Raw genomic sequence first — 25,870 nt, 5'->3', positions numbered from 1 at the left:
GTTATCATCAGTGACTAAGGAATGCACTTATTTCTCTCTTATTTCCTAGTGGATACTGCATTGCTCACAGAGGAAGAGGAAGGCAAATGATCTTACTTGCTTGGGGGAAAAGCCATGTTCAGAATATAGTGAAAAATATTGTCATATACTAAAAAATAAATATGCTGTTTGGTACTAGTCTGAGGAATGGACTACTCTGCCCTCAAAATTAATTATATTAATTGTATTTTACAGTGTAGTAAATTCTTATGGGTTTTTATTTGCAGTTTCCTGAATGTGGTTTCTACGGAATGTACGACAAAATTCTGCTCTTCCGTCATGACCCTACCTCTGAAAACATTCTCCAGTTGGTGAAATCAGCTGCAGATATTCAAGAAGGAGACCTAGTTGAAGTCGTCTTGTCAGGTAACTAAAAACCAGTGAAAATTGCTGTCAAGCTTTTGCAACCACAGTATTTTTGACCCGGTTAGGATTCAACAAAAAGGAGATTTTGTTTGTATGGACTTTCACCTACATTGCGTCAAATTTTTTCTCAGATGTATATAGGCATATTATGTCCACTAATTCTTTTTTTTTTTTCTGTTGCACTATATACTTTTTAACAGCCTTTATTTTGTTGATGTTACTAGTTAAGCAACAGATTAATTTTAATAAGTAATTTGAAATACATATAATCTACATTTTTAGAGGATAAAATCATCCTTTGTGGCAGCGCAACCCTGTAAGGGAGAAGTATTACTGTCTCTGACTAACCACCAGTCCGGTTCTAAAAGCTGCTTCACATGTTGTTTTGAGAGTGCCTAATTTATGTAATCTTAACTAAAACCATCACGCATGTCCTCACTAAAATGAAGTGGCTTTTTTACTTACAAGTTGGGTTTGAGGAATCTTAAGGCTCTTCCCTCAGGGTATACCGGTTTCTTAATTCTGTATAGCCCAAAGACTATGATTTTGTTTCCATGTTTTTATTGAACAATTGAAGTAATCGTTTTTTTCCTCTCTACCAAAAGATTTGAAAGTCTTTCTTGGGCCTTTCCTCCCTTAGCAAAAAATTGTTATCTAGTTCTTATGCAAATAAATGTGTATTTATAGTGTTTTATATTAGTAAAGCTGACAAATACTCTTTTTAAAAGCACTTATTTTTAAACTAGCTTCAGAGCCAATAGATTTAGAACAGTACAGAGTACTTAGAAATGTTATGCCCTAAGTAATGACATTGCTATCAGATAATCCAGTTCGCACAGTGTTCATCCAATACATTTGATAGTGCGTACCAGAAATGTACTCTGACCCTAGCAAATTATTTATTTTTAGATCATGAATTAGATTAGATAGTTATTTAGATTAAGTCCATGTCTCTTGGACTAGGGAGTCCAGAGCTGGATGCAGTACAGAATTTGACACAGTGCGCAGTACTCAAGAGTGGCTGTGCAGTGACATTGGTCAGCACTTATGGGTGCAACCTGTGGTCGGGCCCCATGGATTTATGTATGTCCAGTTTGCTTAAATGGTCCTTAATCTGATTCTCCTCTGCTGAGGGTAAGTCTTCCTTGCTCCACACTTTCCCTCTGATCTCAGGGATTGGGGATTCCTGAAGGCTGGTCTTGCTAGCAAAAACTGAGGCAAAGAAAGTGTTGAGTACCTTGACCTTTTCCCTAGCTTTTGTCACCAGGTTGCCTGTCCCATTCAGCAGCGGAACCAAATGTTCCCTCATCTTCCTTTTGCTCTGTTAGTTAAGAAGGTGAAGCTTACTGTTTCTTCATATTTGATCAAATGGTATTCTCTCTTAATCTTGTGGAAATCATCATAGCCCAATATGGTGAAATGGGACTGAAAAGAGATTACAAGGATGCACCTCAGATGCTTTAAGTAGGTCTGTGTTATAACACATTAAATATTAGTTCTCCTTTTTCATTGTTCTTCACCTTCTCTTTTCTCTGCCGTTGCTCAAGTTCTTGTGTGAATCAGTGCTCTGCTCTTGAACTATTCTGCTTTGGTGGGCATGCCCACATAAGTAAGAAAGCTGATTTATGTAGGATATTGGTTATGTCTTTCACTCCTGTTATGTTTTAAGAAACAAAACTGAGAAAGAGAATTAATATCCTTTAACAACAGTTCTTCAGAATTTTCATTCCAAGAATTGTTTTGTAAGGATGTTTTCAGTTAATCTTTATCAAGCCATTATATCACAACAGATCACGAAAATATATCTCTAGGTCCTCTGGCTACTAGTGACTTTATGTTCCAGTCTTTTTGTTGCAAATAAAGACGTTTCTTGTCAAGAAGGGCTGTGGGTTTTTTTTGACGTTATTTGTACCACTTTTTAGATCCTTTAAGTTTATGCCTACTACTTACACCAGTGATCCTTCAGGATTTTCAAAACATTGCTATATAAAATCTTCTACAACTTATTAGAACTTCGAGTAAAAGTGACATTTCTTGCACATGACCAAAACAGATGCCAAGGATTTTACAGCAGGTAGCAGTTTATAAATTTTAGAAAGACCATTCAAACAGAGTAGACTAAAGCAGTCAGGAAACAATATTTAAATTATTTCATTTGCTTGCCCCAAAACTATTTTAGTGTCAGATTCAATAAGTATGTAATAGCAGATCTATCAATTTAAAAGAAAATATTTTCATTTAAAACATGTGCACCTTGAATACTGATAATGGATTTAAGAAGTTATTACAATAGTTTGTGCAAGCAGAAGATTTTGTTTTCCTTTCTGACCTTTAGATCCTCAAGAAAAGCATAATGCATTTTTGAACACTGTTCTGTAAAGCTGAATAGGTGTTTATTTTCAGGTACACTGTCTTTTCTGGTATGTAAGATTGTAAGGTTCTTATATAATACAGATAAAATGCCAAAGAAAATTGTAGGAGTTTTATGATTTTGTTATTTCAAACAACAAAGACATGAAAAGTTTGTCCAAATTGGAGATTTGAAGGCAAACAGTTCTATTGTTTATGACTTTACTAAGGTACTGGGAAAGAAAATGTGAGATGTCACAACTCCTCTTATAGACTAATAAACTTTATTTACAAATTTTCTTCCCTCTTTTTCTCCAAAAATTACAACTGTTTTCTTCTGGTACTACTCTGATAATGCAAAAATTATATGCAGCTTCATGGAGGACAACTGCTTAAGCATCTAGTTCATGTAGTTCTGGAGTTGAGGTCTTTTTTTCCATCCCCAGTTGCAATGGTATGAGTTCAGCAAGAAATATCATTTAATTCCTCATAACTCTTCATGCAACTTTTCTTTGTAGATTACACACACGTAAATGCTTTTCTGTTAGTACAGTTGCATGTATCAAGTTTTAAAGTGATGTAGTTAATTGATGCAGTCTGCTTCCTAGACCAACTGTTGTGATTTTTTAATAAAACACTGAAATCAGCTTTAAAAAACAAACAAAAACAAAACACAACCCCCCCCACCAAAAACTAAAAAAAAACCAACAACCAACCAAATCCCCAAACAAAAGCAGTTGTTACCCACGTAAAGAGATCTTTTTATGAAACCTTGACAACGACATGAGGTTTGCCAGAGGAGGAGGAGTAGAGACCCCTCAGTCATCAGTTGGTGATACCTCAGGAGGTTTAACAGCTGGGTCAGTTGTTTGCACCTTTTCAGTTGCACTGTTGTACCAGATTCCTCAGTGTGATTTCCTGAAGCTGGAATCCCAGCTTTCATCACCTTGCGTCTGCTTTCAGTCTTCCTCCCGTCCTACTGCAGGAGCTTCCTGTGAAGAGTAGTTGCTGAGCCATGTTTTCTATATTGACTTGCTGTAATATCAGCTCCTAAACACTACGGCAAGAGTAAGTAAGTAAAAGATCAGCCACACGGTGCCTGCTCTAATAGTATAGAATTGGGAATGGTTTCCTCCCCCAGTTGCACAGGAACTTCAACATTGCAGGAATTGCTGGATTTAGTTAGACTCGTGCATTAACAGTTCAGTGTTTTTCACTGGGCAACACTGCTCAGAAGACTTTCTTTCTCTCTAAATGCAAAGGACAGCAAATGAAACTTGTGTATATCCTGGTCTGCCTGATGATTACAGTATTACAAATGAAAGCCTTCAGTCAGATGTCTCAAGTTATACAAGAAATTAAATAAGTTTCCTCCATAAACACTCAAGAACATCAGTGTCCTCCCACAGATAAGCCTTAACTAAATGCAGCAATTGATTTCCACAATGTTAAAATTCCAGTGTCATGGAGGGGAGGAAAGTACGCCCAGTTCTGCAACACTGGAGAAGAGAAAAAACTGTATAAAAAGTCTGTAATATTTGGTGAAGTATTCAAGCTAATGCAGGCAGTTTTCATTGAAATATATTCAGACATAGCTTCAAATTATTGCAGATTTTGGCAATAGTGCATCACAAATTAGCTGAAGATGGGTTATCTCTCCTTTTTTTTTTTAAAAAAAAAAAAAAACAACACAAAAAAGGCAACCTGAATACAGGGCCATAAGAATCTTTTTTCATGATACTTAATAATTCAGATATGCCTTGAAAAGTTATTTGGAAGGGAGGAAAAACCCCTCTGAAATCAGGAGGGATTGGCCTTGAGCACTACAGTTGATGATATTGAGTACTTGAGGAGTGGGAAGGACAAAAGAAATGCAGTATTTGTTCAGATGTGTATGTTGAACTGGTTGAAGTGTTTTATTTCTGGCCTACATTACAAATATCTAAACAATATACATTCTAAAGGTCTGTAAATTCAAGGTATATTATGGCAATTATTTTTGAATGGCATGTCTGAAAGAGGCAGTAGAACCTGGTGTCACTGCTACAGCTTTGCTGCTGAAAACTCTGTGCGCTGTGGGTAAACATCCCCTGAGGCACTGATATCTGATGTTAAAAGCTATACCGATCCACTGCATTCATTTTTTGTTGCACATGTCGATACTGGTCAGGGTAGAGAGAGCTGAACTGTCAGTCCTAGTACTATGGGGTTATACAATCAGTTCCTAGCCTAATACTATGCATTCTCTAATTTTCATTGTCATTTACTTAATTACAAAGTCTTTTATAAAGGCTGGACAATCTGTGATTTATTTTTTTTTTCTTATTGTACTTGTGTTCTTGGCAGTTTAACGAATAATAAATATGGTCATTTTCTGATTTAGAGCCTATATTACAGGTTCTTGAAAGACAAAAAAATTTATCTAGAAAAATTTACAGTTGAGAGGAGTTGCTCGTTGTAGCTGAAGCTCCTGAGCCCATTTTAGGGAAGAAAATTGTACCTGCGCATGTCTCATAATATAACTGAAACAGTTTGTAGTAGAGCGAGAGGTTTCTGGTGAAGCACAAGAAATTTAATCAGCTCAGAATGGAGCACCTGCTGTGCTTTTATATTTGTAATGAACATTATTACTTCCATTTTGCATTGGTGGGTGCAGTAGGATTTGAGTGGAAAGTAAGAATTGCGTAGCTCGCTGAACAAATGTCTGTCTGTCCGCTGAGTGGTCCAGAGGCGATAAGCACAGGCGATTGCAGTCAGCCAGAGGAACTGTCGTTCAATGCCAATATAGATTTTGTCATTTTGGAAGTGAAATGTCGGGCATTACTCTGAGACTGGAAGCAAAAGTGTATGCTGAGTTACAGATTCAGTCAACTGCACATCAAAAGAGGAAAAGGGAACTTTCATTATGAACATTAGTAGCCTTCATAAGTACAGTTTTATTTTCACCTCTTGCACTGTATTCTTTTAAATATTACCTGTTTAAATACTTTATTTCAGTTGACTACGTGGGATTCTGATAGTGCTTGTATGGGAGATATGGGGTATGTCAGAAATGTATTACTTAAACCCACAAATTTGTATGTTGAACCCAGTTGGTTTATTAGGCAATACTCCTGTGTGTTCGTTGAACGGTATCACTCATACCATTCTGCCAGTGACATATCACTTGCCATGTTGCTGGTTTTTTAGCTGTGCATTTTCTTTCGTTTCTTCTTCAAAATGTTAGAAAAGTCCATCTGTTCTCCTGATACACAAAAGAGGAAAGTCCTTCACTAGTGTTGTGGAAATCTCCACTGAGAAGTTCATTGAATCTGACATTTACTTAGTTAAATTGTATTTTAGACTGAAAAAGGATCTGAATCTTTGGAGAAAGGACTTTATCAAGTTCTGTTTGTAGGAAGGGTTCCTTTTGATTAGAATACTGTCAAAAATTAGTAGGCAGCCCAAACCAGGAAGCAAGGTACAGAAGTTGCAGTCAAAGCTGTAATTAAAGGTGGCTGTAAATAAGCAGTCAGTCAGTCACAAACACTGAGAGGAAGAGAAACCAAAAGTTGCATCTTTGTAGGTCTCTCTCTCTCTGAAATGCAGTCCTGCTGTTTGCTTGAGAAAAGGGAGTAAATTTTATGTGAGGTGAGTTTAAGTTGAAAAGCGTTGTTCAGTCTTGATGTCATTAAGTAGTATTTGCTACAAGCTTCAACTGGATCTATGAAAAGGTAACTTTCATGTTCCACTCATGAAATAAAGGATGCAAATGACCAAAATAACATAATGTAAAATTCACCATAGATTTGAACAGGATGGAATGTGCTTGCTTTGATAAACTGGCTTCTTTAAGCTTAACTTTTAGGTTTTGAAGCTGTTTGGTATTCCTTTGGCTAGCCTTTAAAAATGATTTATTTCAACTGAAGTTTGTTATTGCCAATGAAGAGATATTAATGATCGAGAGGTACAGTCCTTCATACTCTGACTCTGTAGAACAAGCTGACCAATGAGAGTTGCTGTGGCTCTGTACTTCTGTACTCTGACTCTTTTTGAACTCTGTTTTTTGAGGCCTTCAAGGAAACAATTACTTTAGATACCTTCACACTTCTGTTCTTGCCAGCATAATTCATGTCCTATGCTATACCTTGTTCGTGAAAGTTTATTAAAAACTGCTGTGTAAATTTACTAAGTCTTTTCATGTTATATAGAGCAAAAACCAATTTTATATTTACAGGTTTAATATGAGTTTGCTTATAAAACTTCTGTCTATTTTGGGCAAAATTACATTGGGATGTAAGAGATCTTTGCCAGCCACTGGAAGGCAGATGATGACACGTTAGCATCTTGTGCAAATTAGTGGAATGTACTTCATCTGCTTGCTGTGAGCAGTTGTGCTCAGCTTGGCAGGATTCCTGAAGCAAGAAAGTCAAATAGCAGCTATTTTGCGTTCCCTTGCTGAGCTGATGAGGGCGGGAATTGATCCACTGCTTTTGTTAAGAAGCTGTTTCTGTTTTAATATCGCATAGATTGTACACCATCTGATCATTAGATGCTGACATTTTATTTGGATTCAGTGCAGTTTATACTGTCTTGTATATGATAAAATATATTGAACTGAATAAAAGCTTTGGATAGCTATGCAATTATAGTAAATGCCATATATCAACATGTAACTGGATTGTAATGTTAGCTTGACTGCCAGCTCGAGATAAACATTACAATGTTATATCTTTGAACATCATTTTATAGTACTTATGTAGTTGTTCATAGTTTGTGACTTTGCTTTGTTGTGAATGAAAAACATCATTCTCTTGGTGTCTTCATGGCTACGTTAACACCCTCTTTTTCTGGTGTCTTTGAGAAATACTCCTTTTTTTTTTTCTACCCTGTCCAACATGATACCTTTTAAAATTATTCTTTCTCTATGTCCTTTTAATTGTTTCTAGCTGTCATCTTTTTTCTTATTTCTGTAGAGGTAAGGCTCACTACGGATTTTGTATCCCTCACTGTTCATTTGCCTACATCGTTCTTGGATCATGAACTTCAAATACATGACTTTGTGTCTTAAGTTCTTAAGATTAAAAGATTCTTTTCTTCTTTGTTTATGTTTTGCCGGATTGTCTTTTCTTCAGCTCATAAGTGTTATAATTGTTACCTTCTGGATACAAACTTCAAGATTCATATTTGTTCTTCATCAGCAGAATTTTTTTGAACTCTGTGCTTGCCTTGTCTTACCATTCCTTTCTTTCTGCTGCGGGAGGGAGGAGGTAAAACTAGGATAAAAAAAGTAGATATCCTATCAACATCACTTCCTTATATTCTCTGGCTGCATCATCAACAGTACACACTGAGTAAAATGATACGCGACAAGCAAATGTTAGTAGGGAAGCAGTTAATGTGCCAGCTTTGCTCCTAGGGCTCTTACAGAAATGGAGGCCATGCTAGTTATTCTTCCTTAGCTCTTTCTACATGTTTTTTTGTATTTAATGATTATTTCAGCAGCAGAAAATCTGAAATAATTGCAAGATTTTGTGAATGTGGATTTGCAAGAAAGCAAACAGTATATTTCTTAGGAACAAAATTACCTTTACATTTTTAAGTAAGCTTTTTGAACTCAAATAATTTCTCACTCTTGTCAAGATTTTAGATGTTATTTTAAAGCTTCATTAGTTGGTAATCATAAACAATGTCATTTTGTATTGATAAAAAATTAAAATTTGGAAAAGAATGCTCTTGGTAAGGAAGATGAGTTTTCCTTGAGAGAAGCTACTAATACACACACATCCTTCTCTCAGGACAGAACCTGTTTATGCGAGCTCACTGTTCCACCTTTAGCTAACAGATCAGCAATCCTACATTCTACGGCTTTAATTGTCCAATTTTCAGAGATCATACATTTTCAATTTATTGGTGTGCTTTTTAATGAAAATACCCAGTTTCCTGTTCACTTGAGATAGCGTACTTGGTTTTCCAGAAGTCATACAAACACTTTCTTTTCCAAAGGCTCATAAAGAAACCATGCTTTCGTGAAGGAAGAGGATAGATGCTCAAATGGGTAAATAACTATTTATGACTTAGGAAACAAAGGGTAGAAATAGATGCTGTTTTCACAGTGGAAGCAGGTCACTAGCAGAGGTTCTTAGGTCTGTGCTGTTAAATACATTGATAAATGATCTGGAAAGCATGACTAGGAAAGTGTCAGTGTCACCCCAGATAAAATTCAGTATAGATCAATATAAAGTGTCAGGGGAATTTCTTGATTTTTTAATCTGTTTAACAAGGGGCTTTGTGTGAGCTGATACTACCAAAAATTGAGAAGTTCACGTTATAATATGAAAATGTTATCTTGGTGCTCAGTACTGCTCAAGAAAAGCAAGTACAAGTCGTGGAATTCTTAGGAAAGGAATACGGACAAAACAGAAAGCGCTTGTAACGTCCTTGCCCTTGTGTCATCTGTCTTTGTTACCTCCTCTGTGCTTCAGAGAATGCTTGATCTGCAAGGTGTGGGCATCTGAGGTGGCGGTCTGGGGAAATACCACCAGATGCTGATGCTGCTTTAGGAGCTCCTCTTTGAAAGGCAGAATTCCAGGCTTGGTGGATTTTGATACAATCCAGTCATTCTTCTGCTTTGGTATTCTTATCACAAGATTTCACTGAAAAGAAACGTCTTCCAAGTTACATCACTTTAACAGGAGTAACCTCAATGCCTGTGAATTTTCTGTGTTGTTATGATTAAGGTAGAATAAGCAATTACATGATTTTTAATTATTATGCATCAATAAGTTGTATAGCCAGCTTTCCAAGAAAGGCGGGATTGAAGTCCATTACAGTTCATTACAGTTGCATTCATTGCAGTTAATGCATTAAAAAAAATGCCTATCAGAGTCTAATTAATTCTTGATGTTCATTTTATGTTATATGGTAGGTATGTATGTTAAAATCTCTGAACTTAAAACCCCCTCATTTTCCTTAAAATATCTTACTTGCACTTGGGTGAGGCAATTTTTTTTTCCTTTCTTATCAATATTTACTCAGTTTTCTTAATATGATACACATCACAATTATCCTTCTTTAAAAGGTTTTAGATATTATCATTTTGACTGTATCTAACACAACCCACTTAGGAGCAGCAGCTCGATAGGTTATTCAAGTTATACTTCAGCAGCCCCCACTTCAGCTGAACCTTTCTCAAAAGACTTGAGGTGATGAATGAAACTTGGAGTCTGTGGTACATTGTCCTGTATTTTAATGGGTATTTCTATGCTCATTTTGACTTCTAATGTGATGGTATCATCTGATTAGCATTCTGAATCAATATGGTATTGCTTATAATTAAAAAGGCATTGACGGAGAAGACAAAAGTGTGTGTTAATACAAAACATATTTCTATCAAATGATGAATCAGCTCTGTCTACTGTTCTACAAATTCATTTAATCTATTTGGTCTTTCTTTACTCTGTGGTATGTGATACTTGGACACGGCTATAAATAATTTCACAGGATGTGTCTTTAATAGCACTTGAGCTGTTCTTAAAGGTAGAGTGGCAAAGTCCTGTACATCAGTGATGTCCAAATTTTTTTATTGTGCGCCCCATCACTAAGAATTTTTGAGCATACACCCCCAATATATGTATCTGTATTTATTTATAATTTAACATTTGTTGCTGAAGTTCTAACATTTTCTTCCTGCACCCTAATGGATTGTCTTGTGCACACCCACGAGTGTGTGCACCCCACTTTGGAGACCGCTGCTATAGGTTCATTTAAAGTTGTATTTTAGAAAAAAAATTGTTTACCTCTTAAAAAAATTTAAATCTTATTTTTTTATTATGTGCGTAAGGAAACGTCAATTAAATTTTCTTTCTCCTTTTCTTGGTTCTTCATATTCTTTCAGTTGTTACTGCTTCTAACACAGATTCGAATCATAAAACTGCCAAAACTTGAAGATTGTTCTTTTTCTCACTGGACGCCATCCTCTTCCATCAAATAACTACCTGTCCCACTTCATTTTCACAAGCTACAGCATGCAGTGAGGAACAAGCCTTGCTGAGGCCAAGCAGAAAGGTCTTTGATTTGTCGTATAGGTTTTTATTTGATACATTTGTTTGACAGTTTCTTTGACCAATACATGCTTGACCAAACATTTGCATCATTGTGTTTGTTAACTGATAGCGAGTCTTGAATGGAGAATAGCTGTAAATGATCCAGAGAGGAGCGTAATTGAAAAATAAAAGGTAACCCACTAGGAATAACTTGCCCATCAGACGAGTTGTGTTGTCACCTGTTCTACACTGCTGGGATATAAGTCAGAAAAAGAATCTACTGTTTGGAGAATCTCTTTACTTTTTCAGTCTCTCTGAATTCATGGTCTCAATAACTCATTGCTCCAGTAGGTTTCAAATTAAATATGGCTTACGTAAAAATATGTCTTTCAATATCACTGTTAAAGTAATGAAATTTACTTTCATTGGCTGACTGCTGGCTTTAGTATTTTGAAAGAGCAAATAGCAATGCACAGTCTCATGTTTATTTCCAATAAATGAAGTTTGCAACCCTTTGTGGTAGGATACGCATCTTCTCTAAGGAAGTGCTTGAGGCTTGTAGCTAAAAAAGGGCTTAACACAAACAAGCAAACCCCTTTCCATATAACATTTTGAAAAGGAAACTAAGGAGGAAGAGACTCAGGAACTGCTACAGGTTGTAATCTCCTGGTTTTTAGATCTGGATGGTAGTGGGACTCAGGCCTGGAGAGAGTGTCATTCTGCCTGAAATCTTGCTCCCTCTGGCGCTTAAAGAAGCCCCAGGAAAGTTTCTGTTAACCTAGTTAAGGTGTAACTTGTTTCCAAAAAGGAGTTTGGAGAGCTTGCCTGCTTCTTAGGACATGAAGACTCCAGTCACTGTAGCTTGTTGGTGCAGAAGGTTATACGACAGGGATTATGTTTATTTCCTGGTTTGGTTTTTTGGCTTCCTCCTCTTCTTGAATCCAGCAAACTCTTACTCATTTCCTCTTCAAATGAAACAATTCCAGTATTTTAATCTCTCCTTATATGGAAGTCTCTTCCATGCCGGCAGTGTTTTTTTTCTCATCCCTCAGTTCTTCTCTCTTACTATACTACTTTTTGGGTTAATTTCACAGAAACTGAACTCAGAATGTCAAGTGAGGAATATTACTATCACCATTTCCCAATGTTAATTTCAATCCCATTTGTTTATGTGCATGGGTGAAATCCTGGGTAAACTTACTAAGGCAGTGGAACATTTATTTTATCTTCAGTGGAGCAATGATATATTCTCTAAACATTTTGCTTATCATTTTGACCTTCAGATCTACTTGGCCAGGCACTGGGGATGTTTCCATGATGAGTCATTCTTGAATTGTAATCCCTTAAAAAAAAACAACCATAATTCAAAGGAGTAATTAATTTATTTCTTCCAGGTTATGTCATCTTGGGCATTTCATGTGCAAATTGTGCATTTCTTTAGCATTTTTAGGTTCCCTTCTCCCTTTTCTAGTATTAACCTAGAAAGATTAAAGTGTGGCTGAGAAAACGCAATGGTTATATACAGTCATGCTTCTGTAACTTGTCTCTGATGTTCCCACATAAAAGATCTGAGACCTGAAGAAAGCATTATTGGTCAGGCAGACACTAAAGCATGCTCTAGAAGTCATATATTTCCAGGATGAGTTGTTTCATCAGCTTCCCAGGGCTCAAGGTGAGTCTGACTGGCCTGTAGTTCTCTGGGTCCTCCTTCTTGCCCTACTTGAAGGTAGAAGTGACATTTGCTTTCCTCTGGTCTTTGGGTGCTTCTCCCAATTGCCATGATTGTTCAAAGATTGTTGAGAGTGGTATCACAATGACGTCAGCCAGATCCCTCATCACTTCTGGGTGCATTCCATCAGGGCCCATGGACATCTGATGATGCCATGCCAAAAAAACCCCATCTGTGTATATTCTGTGTATAATCATATATATTTATGAATTCTTAGGGTAATTTTAAGAGATATCTAAACTTTTGCAGACTGTTCACATTAAAGAGTGTTAAAAATAGTTCAAAGTACACAGAGGTTCCTTAGTGAGTCCAGCATAAGATTGTATTTTTACTTCCATTATACTTCTAGCCATGAGTGTTTATTCACCATACAACAAACCATTTTCTTAACTTTTTATGAAAGAAACTTGAAGGAATTAGATAAGTTTTACAAGTGCTACTGATTATTTTTGAGCACCTCTTCTCTTTGAGGTGTATAATTCTGACAGTGACCATGTAATTCATCACTTAATTTTTTTTCAGAAGCCTTGAAAAAGAACTGTGTAGAAATTATAAAACAAAATCAGAGGAAATAAAGATGTAAAAGACATGTAGTTTTTACTTTATGATACTAATTTAGATCAGTGTGAGCACAGAAAAGGAACAAGAGGCTTTATTTTTAATTTGGAGCTGCTCTTTATTGCCATTAGTCAGAGTTAATATTGAACACTGCATCAATAGCTCCAGTAAACTTGTGGAGTATTTAATTTTTTTTTCCTATGCTAAATTAATACCTCTGCAGTGTAATTTTATGATTAACAGGGCCTGAATCTGTGAATGAAGGTATTACTGTTTTTTCTACTTGGGTGAAAAATAGGTACGTTCATAAGGAAAGAATACTGTGCTGGGATTTCAAATGAATATAAAACCTACAGTGCTGTATAGGTTTGTAGGTTTGAAACTGTGGAATCATTCTCAAATTAATAGAAGTACATTAAAATTGAACTTCAAAAATTCAGAATGTACAGATGAATCAAGCATTTTCACACATAATTTTTAATCTTTTATTAAAACTCTCCATCAAAGTCTGCGCTAGCATTGGACAAATAATTGCAAATGGTTTATTATCTCCTACGGTTTATTGCTTAAATCTCACATCACAGGTGAGACAATGTAAACAAGCCATAGTGAATCTGTATTTTGGGCTTTATTTAAGAACCAAGGAGATCAAAGCTTTTACCTTACTTGAATGCCTCCCAAGCTGGCTCATTTGCTCTCTTCCCAGCCTTACCTTCGCCAGCTCCCCACTGTCCCACTGAGTAAGGACATAGCTGCTGGCCAGGGAAGGCTGGGTGCAGCCTCGTGTTCATTACTGGTGTGCTGCTGCGTGCAGCCACCAGTCTTGGGCATCATCAACCAAAATGCATGGATGTCCTCTGACCTCCATCTCCCTGATCTCTGGGATCTTCCCCTCCTTTCAGCATGTTACCTCTACCCAGCGTGTTACGTCTTTCCAGCCCCCCTCCTTCTCTCTGAGGTGACTGCTGCTTTTTGGAAACCTTTTGTTTCCACCTCCTTTCTAGACCCTCAAGCTCATGGTGTTTCTGATCTAAACAGTCCATGTGCAGAAGCACAACGTGTGATCAGCCTTGCAGTTGGTGGTTCGGTTTCCTGTCCCTCTATCGCTGGAGGATTGTGGGCACGCCACTTTTGTTTAGTTTGGGTGTTGCAAAAAATTGCAACTAGCCTGTACCAGTTGCCATTAGCAAGTTGCAGGCTCCTGCTTGGGAGTTCAAAACTCAGTTCTGAAAATTTATCTCCCCCCGCCATCCCTGCCTTCTACAGCCATTTATCTGCCAACTGTTAGCATTCATAATTTAGGCTATTTTTCACCTAAAACATTGGGATAAAGCGATAATATAGGTAAGGAAAACAAAATGAAACTTACTGAATTAGAAAGGTTTTCCTGCATGTAAAATTTAGTGCTGAAGTAATCACATACATATCCAAAAAGCTCATTAAATCCAAATTTTCCATATCTGAGCAGAACAAAGAAACTGAGTGATTATAAATCTGTACATGTCTAGGTTTTAGGAAGTTGTAATTTCTATTATGTATTAAGGTCCTGATAATCTCAGTTTAATTTTTAAGTCACATTTCAAGATGAAGATCAGAGATCAAATCTTTGGCTTGTATGAACTGCCCTATCTCTGCTGATTTTGATGAGACTGAAACTCAGACCGTCTTTGATGGCCAGGATGGAATAAAGTGCTTTCCTTTCTCTTAGCCCAGCGAAATTGTAAATACAGTCATTAATTGTTATGGTTTAATCAGTGTTTGAAGTGGAATAGTGTATAATGGTATGTTATATTTATTTTTTAAGTGATGAAGGCCAGCAGTTCTTGTAGAGAAGGGCTACGAGTTGCGAGTGCCTGCGGGAAGTCAACGGGATACGTTACTCTTAAAGGCATTCCAAATGGGAGAGGGTAGCAGGAAAATGTCTGTTTTTCATAGCTGCAAGGTACTGCTAATCATGTGCTTGGTGGTTTCTTATGCTATGAGAGGCGTGGATGCTAAATGACAGCTCCCATTACATGAAGCTCTGTTGCTCATAACAGCAGGATCTCACCTCTGCTAATAGTTCAAAGCCCTTTTGGACTTGGAACTCAAAATGATCAGTAAATCATTTGCCTCTTTCTGAAAGCAGGACCTTGCCTCTGTGAGTTGCAATGGCTCCTTGTTCTCATTTCCAGCTGTGCTGAATGATAGATCTGCTCCTGAGCCCAGAACAAGGAGTACTAGCCACTAACAGCCAAGTCATTAACAGACTTGATGAAATAGTCTTGTCAAAACTGTTGTAGTTTCAATGTCTGTGTTTTGGTGATACTAGGAATGCTTAAATAGATGACAAGTTAGCCTGAGAGTTAACAGTGTAACAGTATCATATTAAGAACATAATATTGCAGACTTTTCTGCAGAGTAGTAAGTTTTTCAGGATATGGTTGTAGGCATATTTGGAACCCCTTCTTTTTTTACTGCACAATTTTACGTACAGCCAGAAAGCTGCCTTCACAGCATCAGTGCTCTGTCAAAGCAAAAGGATAGCCTCAAACCAGGACAAAATGACAGATATTTTTTTTGTTAATGTGAAAGGTCTCCATTTAATTTGAAAAAAATATATCTATCTTTCTCTTCATCATCAGGGCTTTTATTTTTTCAGTGAATAACACAGGAGTATTCTGAAAGCTAAAACTTTGATTGTTAGTGGCTATATGAAAGCTTTTCTAGATGCGTAATTTAAAAAAGTTACAAATTACAAGATGATGGAAGAAGTTCAAAAGAAGAACCTTATTCATATATGAATGCTTCTGGAATTGCATACTCTGAAAATTTAAGCTGTGCTAAGTTTAGCCATAGAAAGTCAACTATGTCATACAGGTGACAGAACAAGAAATGTGAATGATCCATGTCTATACAAATTAAAGATTTGTGTAACTTGCTCGTTAACGTAGTTCTTCCAGATCAAGTTCTAATGACACACTAGTTTCAGTGAATAGCGTTCTGATATAAAATCATTACATGAGACAAGAAAACAGAATGCTGTCTGCAGAGCTTGATGAAAGCATATAAATCTGAAGCCTAGAAAAACATTCTTTTTAACTTAAAAATTAAACCCCAAAACACTTCCATGCCTTTCAACAGAGTGGAATGTTGCCAAAACAGTTTCAAAAGAAGGAGGAAGAATGATGCTTTGTATTCTTAGTGCTGTATTCTGCAGTAGTTGCCAAATTTAAAGCTCTCTTAGAATAACATGCATTTTTCCTCCCTGCCATTTATTTTTGAATATTTTGTCATGTCAGATAAAATGATATGGCTTTTTTAATATATCATTATGTAAAACGATATGATAAGTTCCAGTTATTCAGCCAGGAGGGTTGAAAAGTAGAATAAGAATGGTATTTATCACTGCTTATCTTCACCATTGGTATCTTTTTTTGATAATGCTGGAAGCGTGCTAGAACTTGCCTCAGTTACCTTTTAAACCAACAGATTGGTGTTCCTCATCTAGTAGTTTGTTGTTAAGTTCAGTTTCTTGCTGACCTTCTCCATGGGTGGGTGCCTAAAAGTATCTTTAAGCTGTGGAGTAAGTCCTCTAGTAGTGATTTGATGGGATGCTGGCCTACACTGTCTTGTATTCCAGCCCTGAAACCCTGTACAAAGGCAGGATCTAACAAGCCTTCACTATTCCCTGAAACTGTTTCCTGCCTTTCCATGCTTTGTCTTTGGTTTCTGGAGCTTCTAACCATAACTTTCAGGACCCTTCAGGTCAGGTGGACCCTTCATTACTAGCTCCTGCTCCCTTATCATCACAGAAATATAGTTCAGGTGTTCTCACAGTTCATGGTGGGAGAACAGTTTTGCCAGCAAACTCATCACCAAGTTTTAACTCCAGTACATACTTGGTGTTGTAGCAGATACAGCAGATACAGGAGGGTGAGTTCACCATGAAAATGACAACCTAACCTGCTGCAGGGCTATTTAAATCCATCTGTAATTCAGCACAGACAATTTACTTTTCTGCCAAGGGAAGAAATATCAGTGTTAATTCAGTAATCAATTAAATGCTTAGGCAAAATTTAAGCTTCCATTGAAAGTCAATTTCTTTGAAAATTGGTCATCTCTGTTTTGCATGTGTACTGTACAAGAAACTTGAAAGACATTTAAATAAAAAAACCTAAATATGTAATACTGTGTGTGTTTATAATAAGCGGTACAACAACTTCAAGTTCAGTACTTTGGGAGGTTTTTTTGCATTCTGCCTTGCTAAAATTGTGTTAACATTATTGTGGAGTGTGGTATTTATTTAATACTACATGTATTTGTAACATGAACTGAACAGAACATATAATAACATTATTTATAAATTACTTTTTTTTGCCTTGGGAGTAGAAACATTTTCTATTACAAGGTCAGGAGCCATGATAACTAATTTATTAATTTGCAGTGAGATCAGAAGGCTCAGTTATGGCTTTAATGGAAAGGATGTCAATTATTTCTTCACCATGTGTGATGGGGTAGTGGGGGGCGGGAAGAGATCAGTACAACAAAAATGGAATTGAGAGAATGACACTCAACAACAAAATAGTTTCCATCCACTTAACAGCTTCAGATGGAACTCGATTCAGGACACAGGAAGAGAGCCAAATTATCAAGTCCCTAAGGCGAAATTGCTTGTGGGAGGTTTTGCTTTCAGATTTGCTTCTACAGAGCTATTGATATTTACTTTTCACAAAAACTAGTATTTTAATATAAAGATATATTAAAATATTTTTAATCCATTATCTAAATTATTGAGCTAAATTGAAGTTAGTGCTTTTTCTAAGGTTAGTTGTGTTTCTACTGCACTGTTCATACTATTTGAAAAACCACCCAGCAAATCCATGTAAAACTCCTCTTCAATCTTCCAATTTAGCAAACGTTATTTACTTAAAATAGAATTCAAATGCATGCATAACTTTAGGTAAGGATTCAAGCAAATAGGCATAAACGTATATGCAGACTTAAATCCTTGCTACGTTGAGACACTATTTTTATGTTACACATCATTCATATTTTAATAGTGCTTTGATTATTACTTGCTTTTAGAAACAACATCAGGAAAGTATTTTTATAAACCAAAAGTTTGCATCTCTTAAATTCTCGTATGTGTTATCAAAATTCATGGCTATCATGTCTGAAGGGTCTTATAGTAGTGTGTTTCCTTGTCTTCTCCCTTGGGGAGAAATGCATGCTTACTGAGTGTCTTGTTTTAGTAAACTTTTTGGTTTTATATTTGTTATGTGCAAATTTAAACTAGAGACAATAGCAAAGAAGTGTACATTGCAGTTCTGTTGGAAGCTGATAGGGCATGATGTTCCAGTTTTGGCACTTATCCTTGAGAAACTCCCCGATACATAGCTTTTCCACAATCATTTTGTTTTGTGAAGAATTGGAGGTGTTAATCCCAATATTCTTCATAAAGCTGTAGGCAGATACGCTGTGGAAAAATCCAGAATCAAAAGTCCTGAACAGAAGGGCCGAGGTTCTGAACTTAGATTGAAACTCTGAAGGAAATAAGTAGAGCAATTCGAAGTCTCAGTGGTGTATTCATAGAGGTGTTCATTGTTGGGGAGGTATATTGTAGTGTGCCGTATGGCTGGAGTTTCCAAAATGCTGGAGACCGTGTCTTCACGAGTATATCACATTTTCATAGACCAGGAGAGAGGAGAGGAAGGTGTGAATTACCAGGGCCCAAAATGACTCTTTGGTAGTCTCTCGGAGAACGGATGACAGAAAATATCCCTCTCAGCTGCTCGCATGAGAGAGAACGGTGGAGAATCCAACCTCCTAACCTGTAGGCTGACCAGCACAGGTTCTAGCGTGTATTTTCTGGGCAGAGAGGTTACAGCATGGCTGTAATCTCCTGAAAGTGTTATCCTTGCTCCTCCTTCTCCAATCCAACTTTTCTTTAGGTTCAGTATGATTTTCATCTATAATTTGGTCTCACCTAGCTCCTGGGCTATCATATCTCAATGGGTATCCATGCGTGACCATAGAGGTGTCTGTTGCCTGACTGTAGCACCTTTTTGTCCTGGTGGCTGCATGCTGGTGATACAGACGCCCAGAAAAATGAATCTTTCTCAAATTCCACAAACCTATGGTTTACTGAGGAGGTGGTGTCCTATTTCCTATGATATATCCTCAAAATAAAATTACATGGGGAAGTTAGTATGTTTGTATTTTGCTCTGTTTGTACAAGTTAAGAATAAATACATATTTTGTATTTTAAATAACATCAAAATATTTTTTAAAGTTTGAGTGCTTGACAACATTTTACACATTATTTTTCATTGGACTAGCTGATACACATTTAGCATATATAAGAAAAAGAAAATACTTCGTTAAAGTGTAGTTTTAAAAGTATTGTGATACTAGCTGCCTGTATATACTAAATAGTTCTTAAAACACTGTCATTGTTTATTTTTATAGTTTCAAGTACTGCCTTTAACTAGCCCCTGTAACTTTTGCAACTGCTAACACTAGTTGCAAGCTCACATCACTTCAAAAGGATTGGTAGTCTTCCAGACTGCTCTGCGTGGTTTTCCTCTTTGTTGATGACTGGGTATATAATTACATGTTTTCTTTTTAAACTCTAGTGTTAGATTTTCAACTTGAACGATCAGTTCACCAATACCAACACAGGCTGCTGAATAAGATATACCAGATGGTCAGCTGAAATGGCCCATTTTTGATACATTTTCCTTTACTTTTCCAAAAAAAGAATAAATGTTTCTTTACTGGATGTATTCAGTTTATCTTGTGTATGTAGACATTTGCATTCTGTAAAAGAGTATGTTGAAAAAATTCCAACATTTGATTGAACTCTGCCGATTTCTGGTATGTTTGATATGCTATTATCCTCCTGTGTTTTAATGGAAAATATTATCAGAGAAGTTATTGCTGCAAGTTTGTAAAAGCAGCTTTATTCTTTTGCTGGTGGCCATTGTATATGATATACAATTGTTTGATGGTATGTCATTGATCTTTTTATCTTCAAAATACAGTATAACGACCAGTGCAAAATTCAAAGTTCATCATCATAGTGATCAAAAGGTGTTTTCCTTTGTTCTGTGATGAAGGACCGCATAAATGAAGCATATTAGTTCTGTCACTAATTTTGCTCATTTTCCGAATGGTCGTCTTGTTGCAGCTTCTGCTACGTTTGAAGACTTTCAGATCCGGCCCCATGCTCTTTTTGTCCATTCGTATCGAGCGCCAGCCTTCTGCGACCATTGTGGAGAAATGCTGTGGGGGCTGGTGCGGCAGGGACTCAAATGTGAAGGTAAGCTGCCGTGAGGTGCCATTTTCAGTCCATTCCACTTACGCATGCTGTCTCTCGCGCTGCTTTTAAATTGGTTAGGCATCAGAAAAAAATTACAGCAGGTATAGACAGTAAAAACTATCAAAATAATTAAATGTTTAGGGAACTAATCCTTTTGACTGCTCTGAGGCCACCTAGATATGGCTCTGTAACCCGAAGTGCAAATATATTGGTCTGTATGTATTTTTAAGCAAAGGTTTTCTGTGTCTTACACTTCCCTTATGAGCTTGAACCTGTATCTAATTCTATATCGCGTTTATTCAGGTCATTTAACTGAAATTACTGTCAGTCCATGTGAGGTTGTAATAGCTATCTTTCCTCATTTTGCCACAACTAGTTGACTCCTGGCACACTGTATCCAATGGAATATACCACGTCCAGTGAAAGACTTCCTGACCTCCCAAATGCGGATCACAGAAATTTTTTGCATTTTGAGACTGTAGATATTTGAAAAATCAGAGAAAAAAACACTGGTTATAAATACAACTCTTCAGAGCTCATAGCAATATCTCTCTAAAAAATTGTGGCATATAGGAACTAAACCAGGAGAGTTAGAGGAAAAAAGTTTAATCAAAAATAAGGGCGGTGTTTTTGAACCCTTGTTCTTTTTTTAAAAAAAAAAACCAAAACAAGTTCTTTGCTTTTTCCAGTAATAAACTGTAATCAGATGGTTTTAAATTTCTCTTTTCAGGATGCGGTCTAAACTACCATAAGAGATGCGCGTTTAAAATCCCAAACAACTGCAGTGGGGTACGGAAAAGGCGCCTGTCAAATGTTTCCCTAACAGGACTCAGCACCGTGCGGACAGTTTCTGCAGAACCCTCGCCCAGCGTGCCGGATGAAGCCCTTCTGGTATGGGATTCCCTAGCTGTAGAGGCCATGGGGGTTGCTGACAAGAAACAATGACATTTAGTGCTATAGGATAAGGGTTTGCCTGTTGCAGACTACAGAGGAGGGTGGCATGTAAATCATACAGCGTTGCTGTGAGAAAAGGCATCTTGACATAAAAGGGAGGTCACCAGCTTAAGGTATGTGGGTTTAAGGTATGTGTCACTTCTGGCACTCCCGGGAGTCTCCTCCCTTTGTCAAGAATTAGGTTATTTCGAAGGTCTAAAACTGCCACCCATGCTATGAGTGGTTGCATCTTGGAAGATGTCTTCTCTGGAACTAGAAATTGAATTTCTTCTGAATCAGACCATTATATCCATTGCTTTGTGATATAGGAAGGATTTGCCCTCAGGAGAACGCTGTGACCCAAACACCACGGTATTAAACTGAGTATCTGTCACAGTCATGGCGATAGTTAATTAATTGGAGCCTGTGTATTTAGCGTATTTCTAAGCATTCAGAAGAAAGTATGAGAAATCTCCCATTATTTCCTTCAACAAATCTTTGTGGTGAATGTGTGTATATGTCTGTGAACGTAGATGTATATGTGTATATTATACACACATGCACACGAAAATATATGGTATACTTGTATATGCATTAATATAGTAGTTTTCCATCATGAAAGCAACTCTTCTGAGGAAAAAATGTAATGACTGGAGTAAATTAAAATGATAGGTATTTTTTATCTTTGGCATATTTGTTCCTTTTAACACTCATAGTCATAATATACTTGAATAGTTGAGAATTTACACTGAGTGTAAATGAATCTACTCCTAAGTGAAAGTTTTGAAAACCTTAAGGTTTAAAAGAGAGGAAAGAATTTATAAGTACATACAACAATTATCATGTTTTCCTCTCAATTAGAATATTAAACTTATTAAACTTGACATACTAAAAGGACACTATTGCAAATGATGCAGACCTGGTATTATATGCAGTATCATCTACGAACCATAATTATGTACTTATGCTACTGATTATCATTAGCCTAAAGCTACTTGGAAATTAAGGTTAACATTATGAAGCTGTGGTTTTAATTGAAAAGCTGCATAAATGAGGAAGGTGCTTCAGTTCTGGGAAAAGTGCAGCAACAGATCTTTGTAGGTTATTCATTATACAACTCAGTAGATTTCAGAAACGCTGACTTACTCAGACCACGACAGAAAACTTTGAGGAAGGCTGGCCCTAATTCTGAATTGTTTCTGGAATTTTGGTTAAAAACATTGTATGAGCAAGCATCCTGGTATACTCTCTACAAATAATCACTGCATTTTACAGTTACAAGATAGCAAGAAATTTCCATTTCAAAACACTTTTAATTATATGACTCTGTGGTTTGCTGACAGATTCTTATATGAAATACCTGTTTAGCAAAGCTACGTATTTTAAAACTGTTGAAAATTGCCAGTGAAGAAATGCAGTAAGTTTCATAGATACTGCAGGCTATACTTCTCTTAAGAACTTGTAATCATCAGTATACCCACGCTGATGATTCACAACATCACACATGCGCACACACACGTGCATGCACAAAGGAGGTATGTTTACAGTCAGGACAGGGATGGGCACTTGCCTAGAGAAATGAAATAGCTTTCTGATTTCACTTTTATTTCAGGAAATCACGCTATCATCTACCAGATTTTCATAAGTGCTGTCACATATGGCTTCTATATGTCTTTTATTTGTTTGGGTTTTTTGCATTGAATGTGTTTCAGTTTCTTTTTCCCTTTTTTTAAGTGTGCATGAGCTTTGTCAGTTCTCCTGTATCAGATCTGTCCTTTGGACTCCATTCTTCTGCAGTACTTGTGAGATAAGTTTTATAGCAGTTTATACTGTGGTACCAATCAAAGTATGCACTTTGGAATGTGTTTCATTTTTCTACAGTCTATATGAATATACAAAGAAACATCATCCTCGTTCATAAAGTCATATCATTCATTAGTGGTATTGGTGTGGCACTTGAATCACTGGTAACAAAATATAACCTGTGTTTGAAACCACTGAATTCAATCAGTTATCTGTCAATTCTTTAAATAGGACTAAAATAAATGTAATTTTTACCCCTATTTACTACATAGAGTCTGAGCAGTTGAGAAAGAAGGGAGTTCCTGGAGGTATTTCATAGATGGAATTATTAACTAAGTTACAATTTCAGCACCTTTTTCTCCATGTTGTGCGGACCAGAAGAAGCCAACTTTAGCTCACAGTGTTACATTTAACTTGTAAGTCTGGCTTCTGGAAAAATGCCACTGATGAAGTGAAGAAGTTATGCCCTAACATGAACTTGCGGCATTTGAAAAATCTTTGAGACAGCATAATGTGGAATCCTGCAAAGGGTACTTTAATTATTGTTTCATAGGGAACCACCATACACAGACATAGTTGTTTCACTTGGGTATAAATCTTTTCATTTGCCAATAAAGCATTTCATTTGAGCTGAAAATTGACAGGGGGTTACATTTAAGTGCAGCTTTAAAGATCTACCTCCAGAGATTAAAATCTGGGCAATATTCTTTTTTTGATTCTTAACTTAGTAGTGTAAAACTCATCAAACAGAAATGCTAAAAAAATGTAGAACTAGGAGGATGCTATGTTACCCAGCTTTTTACCTGCCATAGCTCAAATGCAATTCTTTTGCATTCTATTCTATAACATAGATGAAAGTATAAAATAATTGCACATTCATGCTTGCTTCTAAAGTAACATTTTTTTCTGTCTTTCCCCCCCCTTATTTCTTTGTTCTGCTTTTTCTTCTTTCCAACTTCCTGTCTCAGTCTCCTGTCAGCCCTGGCTATGAGGTATGTACTGTATTTGCTGTATTCCCTATCCTCTTTTATGATTATCAGTGTCAATGTGAAGAAATGCAGGAATTTAATCAGATTAGATTTTATGATTTTTAGAACTCAAGAGCATTTATTTTTTGTTTTGAGAGAGTATATACAGTGCAAAACTCCGAAGTCTAGATTCCAAAGTGAAGGTCATAATTCTTATATTAAACAGTGAAATTAGCTAACATTAAAATATTTTGATGTCTTAGGCACGCTAGATGTTATTGGTTGGACTGAAGCCCTTTTTTACTGGTAGTAACACATGGGAAGCAAATTTTAACTTCAGTTTCAGAACGTAGGGAATTTGCTGGAGTAATGTAGAAAATAAACATTTTATTTTAAGCCGAACAAACCTGACCCTTAGTGCTTACCAGCAATAAACTTGTAATACCATAATGCAGTGTGGTAGCTGTTTTCCCAGAGTATGGTTTCATTAAAGAAAGGAGTCAAGGGTTCTGTATTTCTGTGGAAATAGAGATGAACAACTAAGTTACAGCTATATATAAAACGAGTATAAAGTGTAAATAAGAAAACAATTTTTTTTTTTAATGGGTACTTCATGTCAAAGGTCATCCTCTTTGACTTCCAGTATGGATTTTCCAAAAAGGTTTGTTTCTTGTTTATAGTTTCAGAAGTTTTTGAAACTATGGAATGTTGTCATCTTTCCTTGCAGCATATATTTGAGATGCAGCCAGGGATAAGCAGGCTTTGCAAATGTTTTCCTTTTCAGAAATACTACCTAGTTAATCTGAGGAATCTTTTGTTAGACTGAAATGGAGACTATCATGGCCAAACATCTATCTTTTCAAAAGAAATAACTTTATTTCTTCCTGAACCACCTATATTCCTATCCTAGTGTGCCTAAGTATCATAGTGCGCCCCAGAATTACAATTCCACAGAATACCCATAAAACAATACAAAGAAGCATATATAGAATAGGGGTTTTGTAATATCTAATATAGATTTATCCTAAGTATGAATCTAAGTATTCTATCTGAAAAATTATGAATCCATCAGTCTGAATAGTGATGGATTACCCTAAATTAAGAGTAATTAAAAGTAGTAATTAAAAAAAAAAAAAGTATTTGGAGGAAAAACAAAATTGTGTTTCTTTTGTAAAAAGAAAAAAAATATGTTAACCAGCTATGTTTTTACTTTAAAATACATTTATATGACACAACGGAATTTTATTTCTATTTCTTTTTATATATGTATCCATTATTTTCGTAAGTTTTATTCATTCTTCTAGAAGCAATGAATGTTGATGCATTAAGGTTATAGACACATTGGATGTGATTTCTCAGAAAAAGCCTAGCAGACCTTTGAATTTAAAATAGGAATGCCGTGTCTTACGGGGCACAGGTGAGTGGAATATTACAGAGATACTTACAGATTATCTTTGCTTTTTAAAGAAGAATCAGGAATTATATTTTACTAAATAATTTTAGTTAAAAAGACTATTTATGGATCACTGACAGAATACAAAGCACCAGGTGTTGCCTGCTTCTGGAGATTTGTTATAAGCAGAGCTGGCCTGAGGCTTCTCAGCTATATATAGAAGGGTGATTTTGCAGAACTAGGACGGTAGCGTCTCCGGTTGGGAATTGTCTTGAGTTGTAGATGTCCATCTTCTTTCTTCCCTTATATCCGGCTTTTAATGCAGCCGCTCTTTTCTCTTACTCCACTGAAATAAGGAATCCTTGTTTCCAGTGACTCTAAAATTCCCACTCTTTGAAGCCTTGG

At 36.4% G+C, this 25,870-nt stretch overlaps 1 protein-coding gene across 2 annotated transcripts in view; it reads left to right on the top strand.

Annotated features, from left to right (window-relative positions):
• Positions 1 to 269: 269 nt before the first annotated feature.
• PRKD1 (protein kinase D1) overlaps positions 270 to 25,870 on the top strand; it is a 66,860-nt gene continuing 41,259 nt past the window's right edge. The window contains exons 1-4 of one of the 2 annotated variants that reach the window (XM_009886930.1): positions 270 to 405; positions 20,237 to 20,368; positions 21,099 to 21,259; positions 24,073 to 24,096. In XM_009886930.1, the coding sequence (XP_009885232.1) occupies positions 291 to 405; positions 20,237 to 20,368; positions 21,099 to 21,259; positions 24,073 to 24,096 (432 nt within the window). In that variant the 5' untranslated portion in view covers positions 270 to 290. The remainder of the gene's footprint in view (positions 406 to 20,236; positions 20,369 to 21,098; positions 21,260 to 24,072; positions 24,097 to 25,870) is intronic. The other variant, XM_009886931.1, reaches the window with a different exon arrangement.

The sequence above is a fragment of the Charadrius vociferus genome, unplaced genomic scaffold (genome assembly GCF_000708025.1).
Source record: "Charadrius vociferus isolate BGI_N301 unplaced genomic scaffold, ASM70802v2 scaffold14, whole genome shotgun sequence".
In the NCBI taxonomy this organism is placed as follows: domain Eukaryota; kingdom Metazoa; phylum Chordata; class Aves; order Charadriiformes; family Charadriidae; genus Charadrius; species Charadrius vociferus.
The sequence above is the reverse complement of the archived record's forward strand: the minus strand, read 5'-3'. Positions and strand labels throughout refer to the sequence as shown.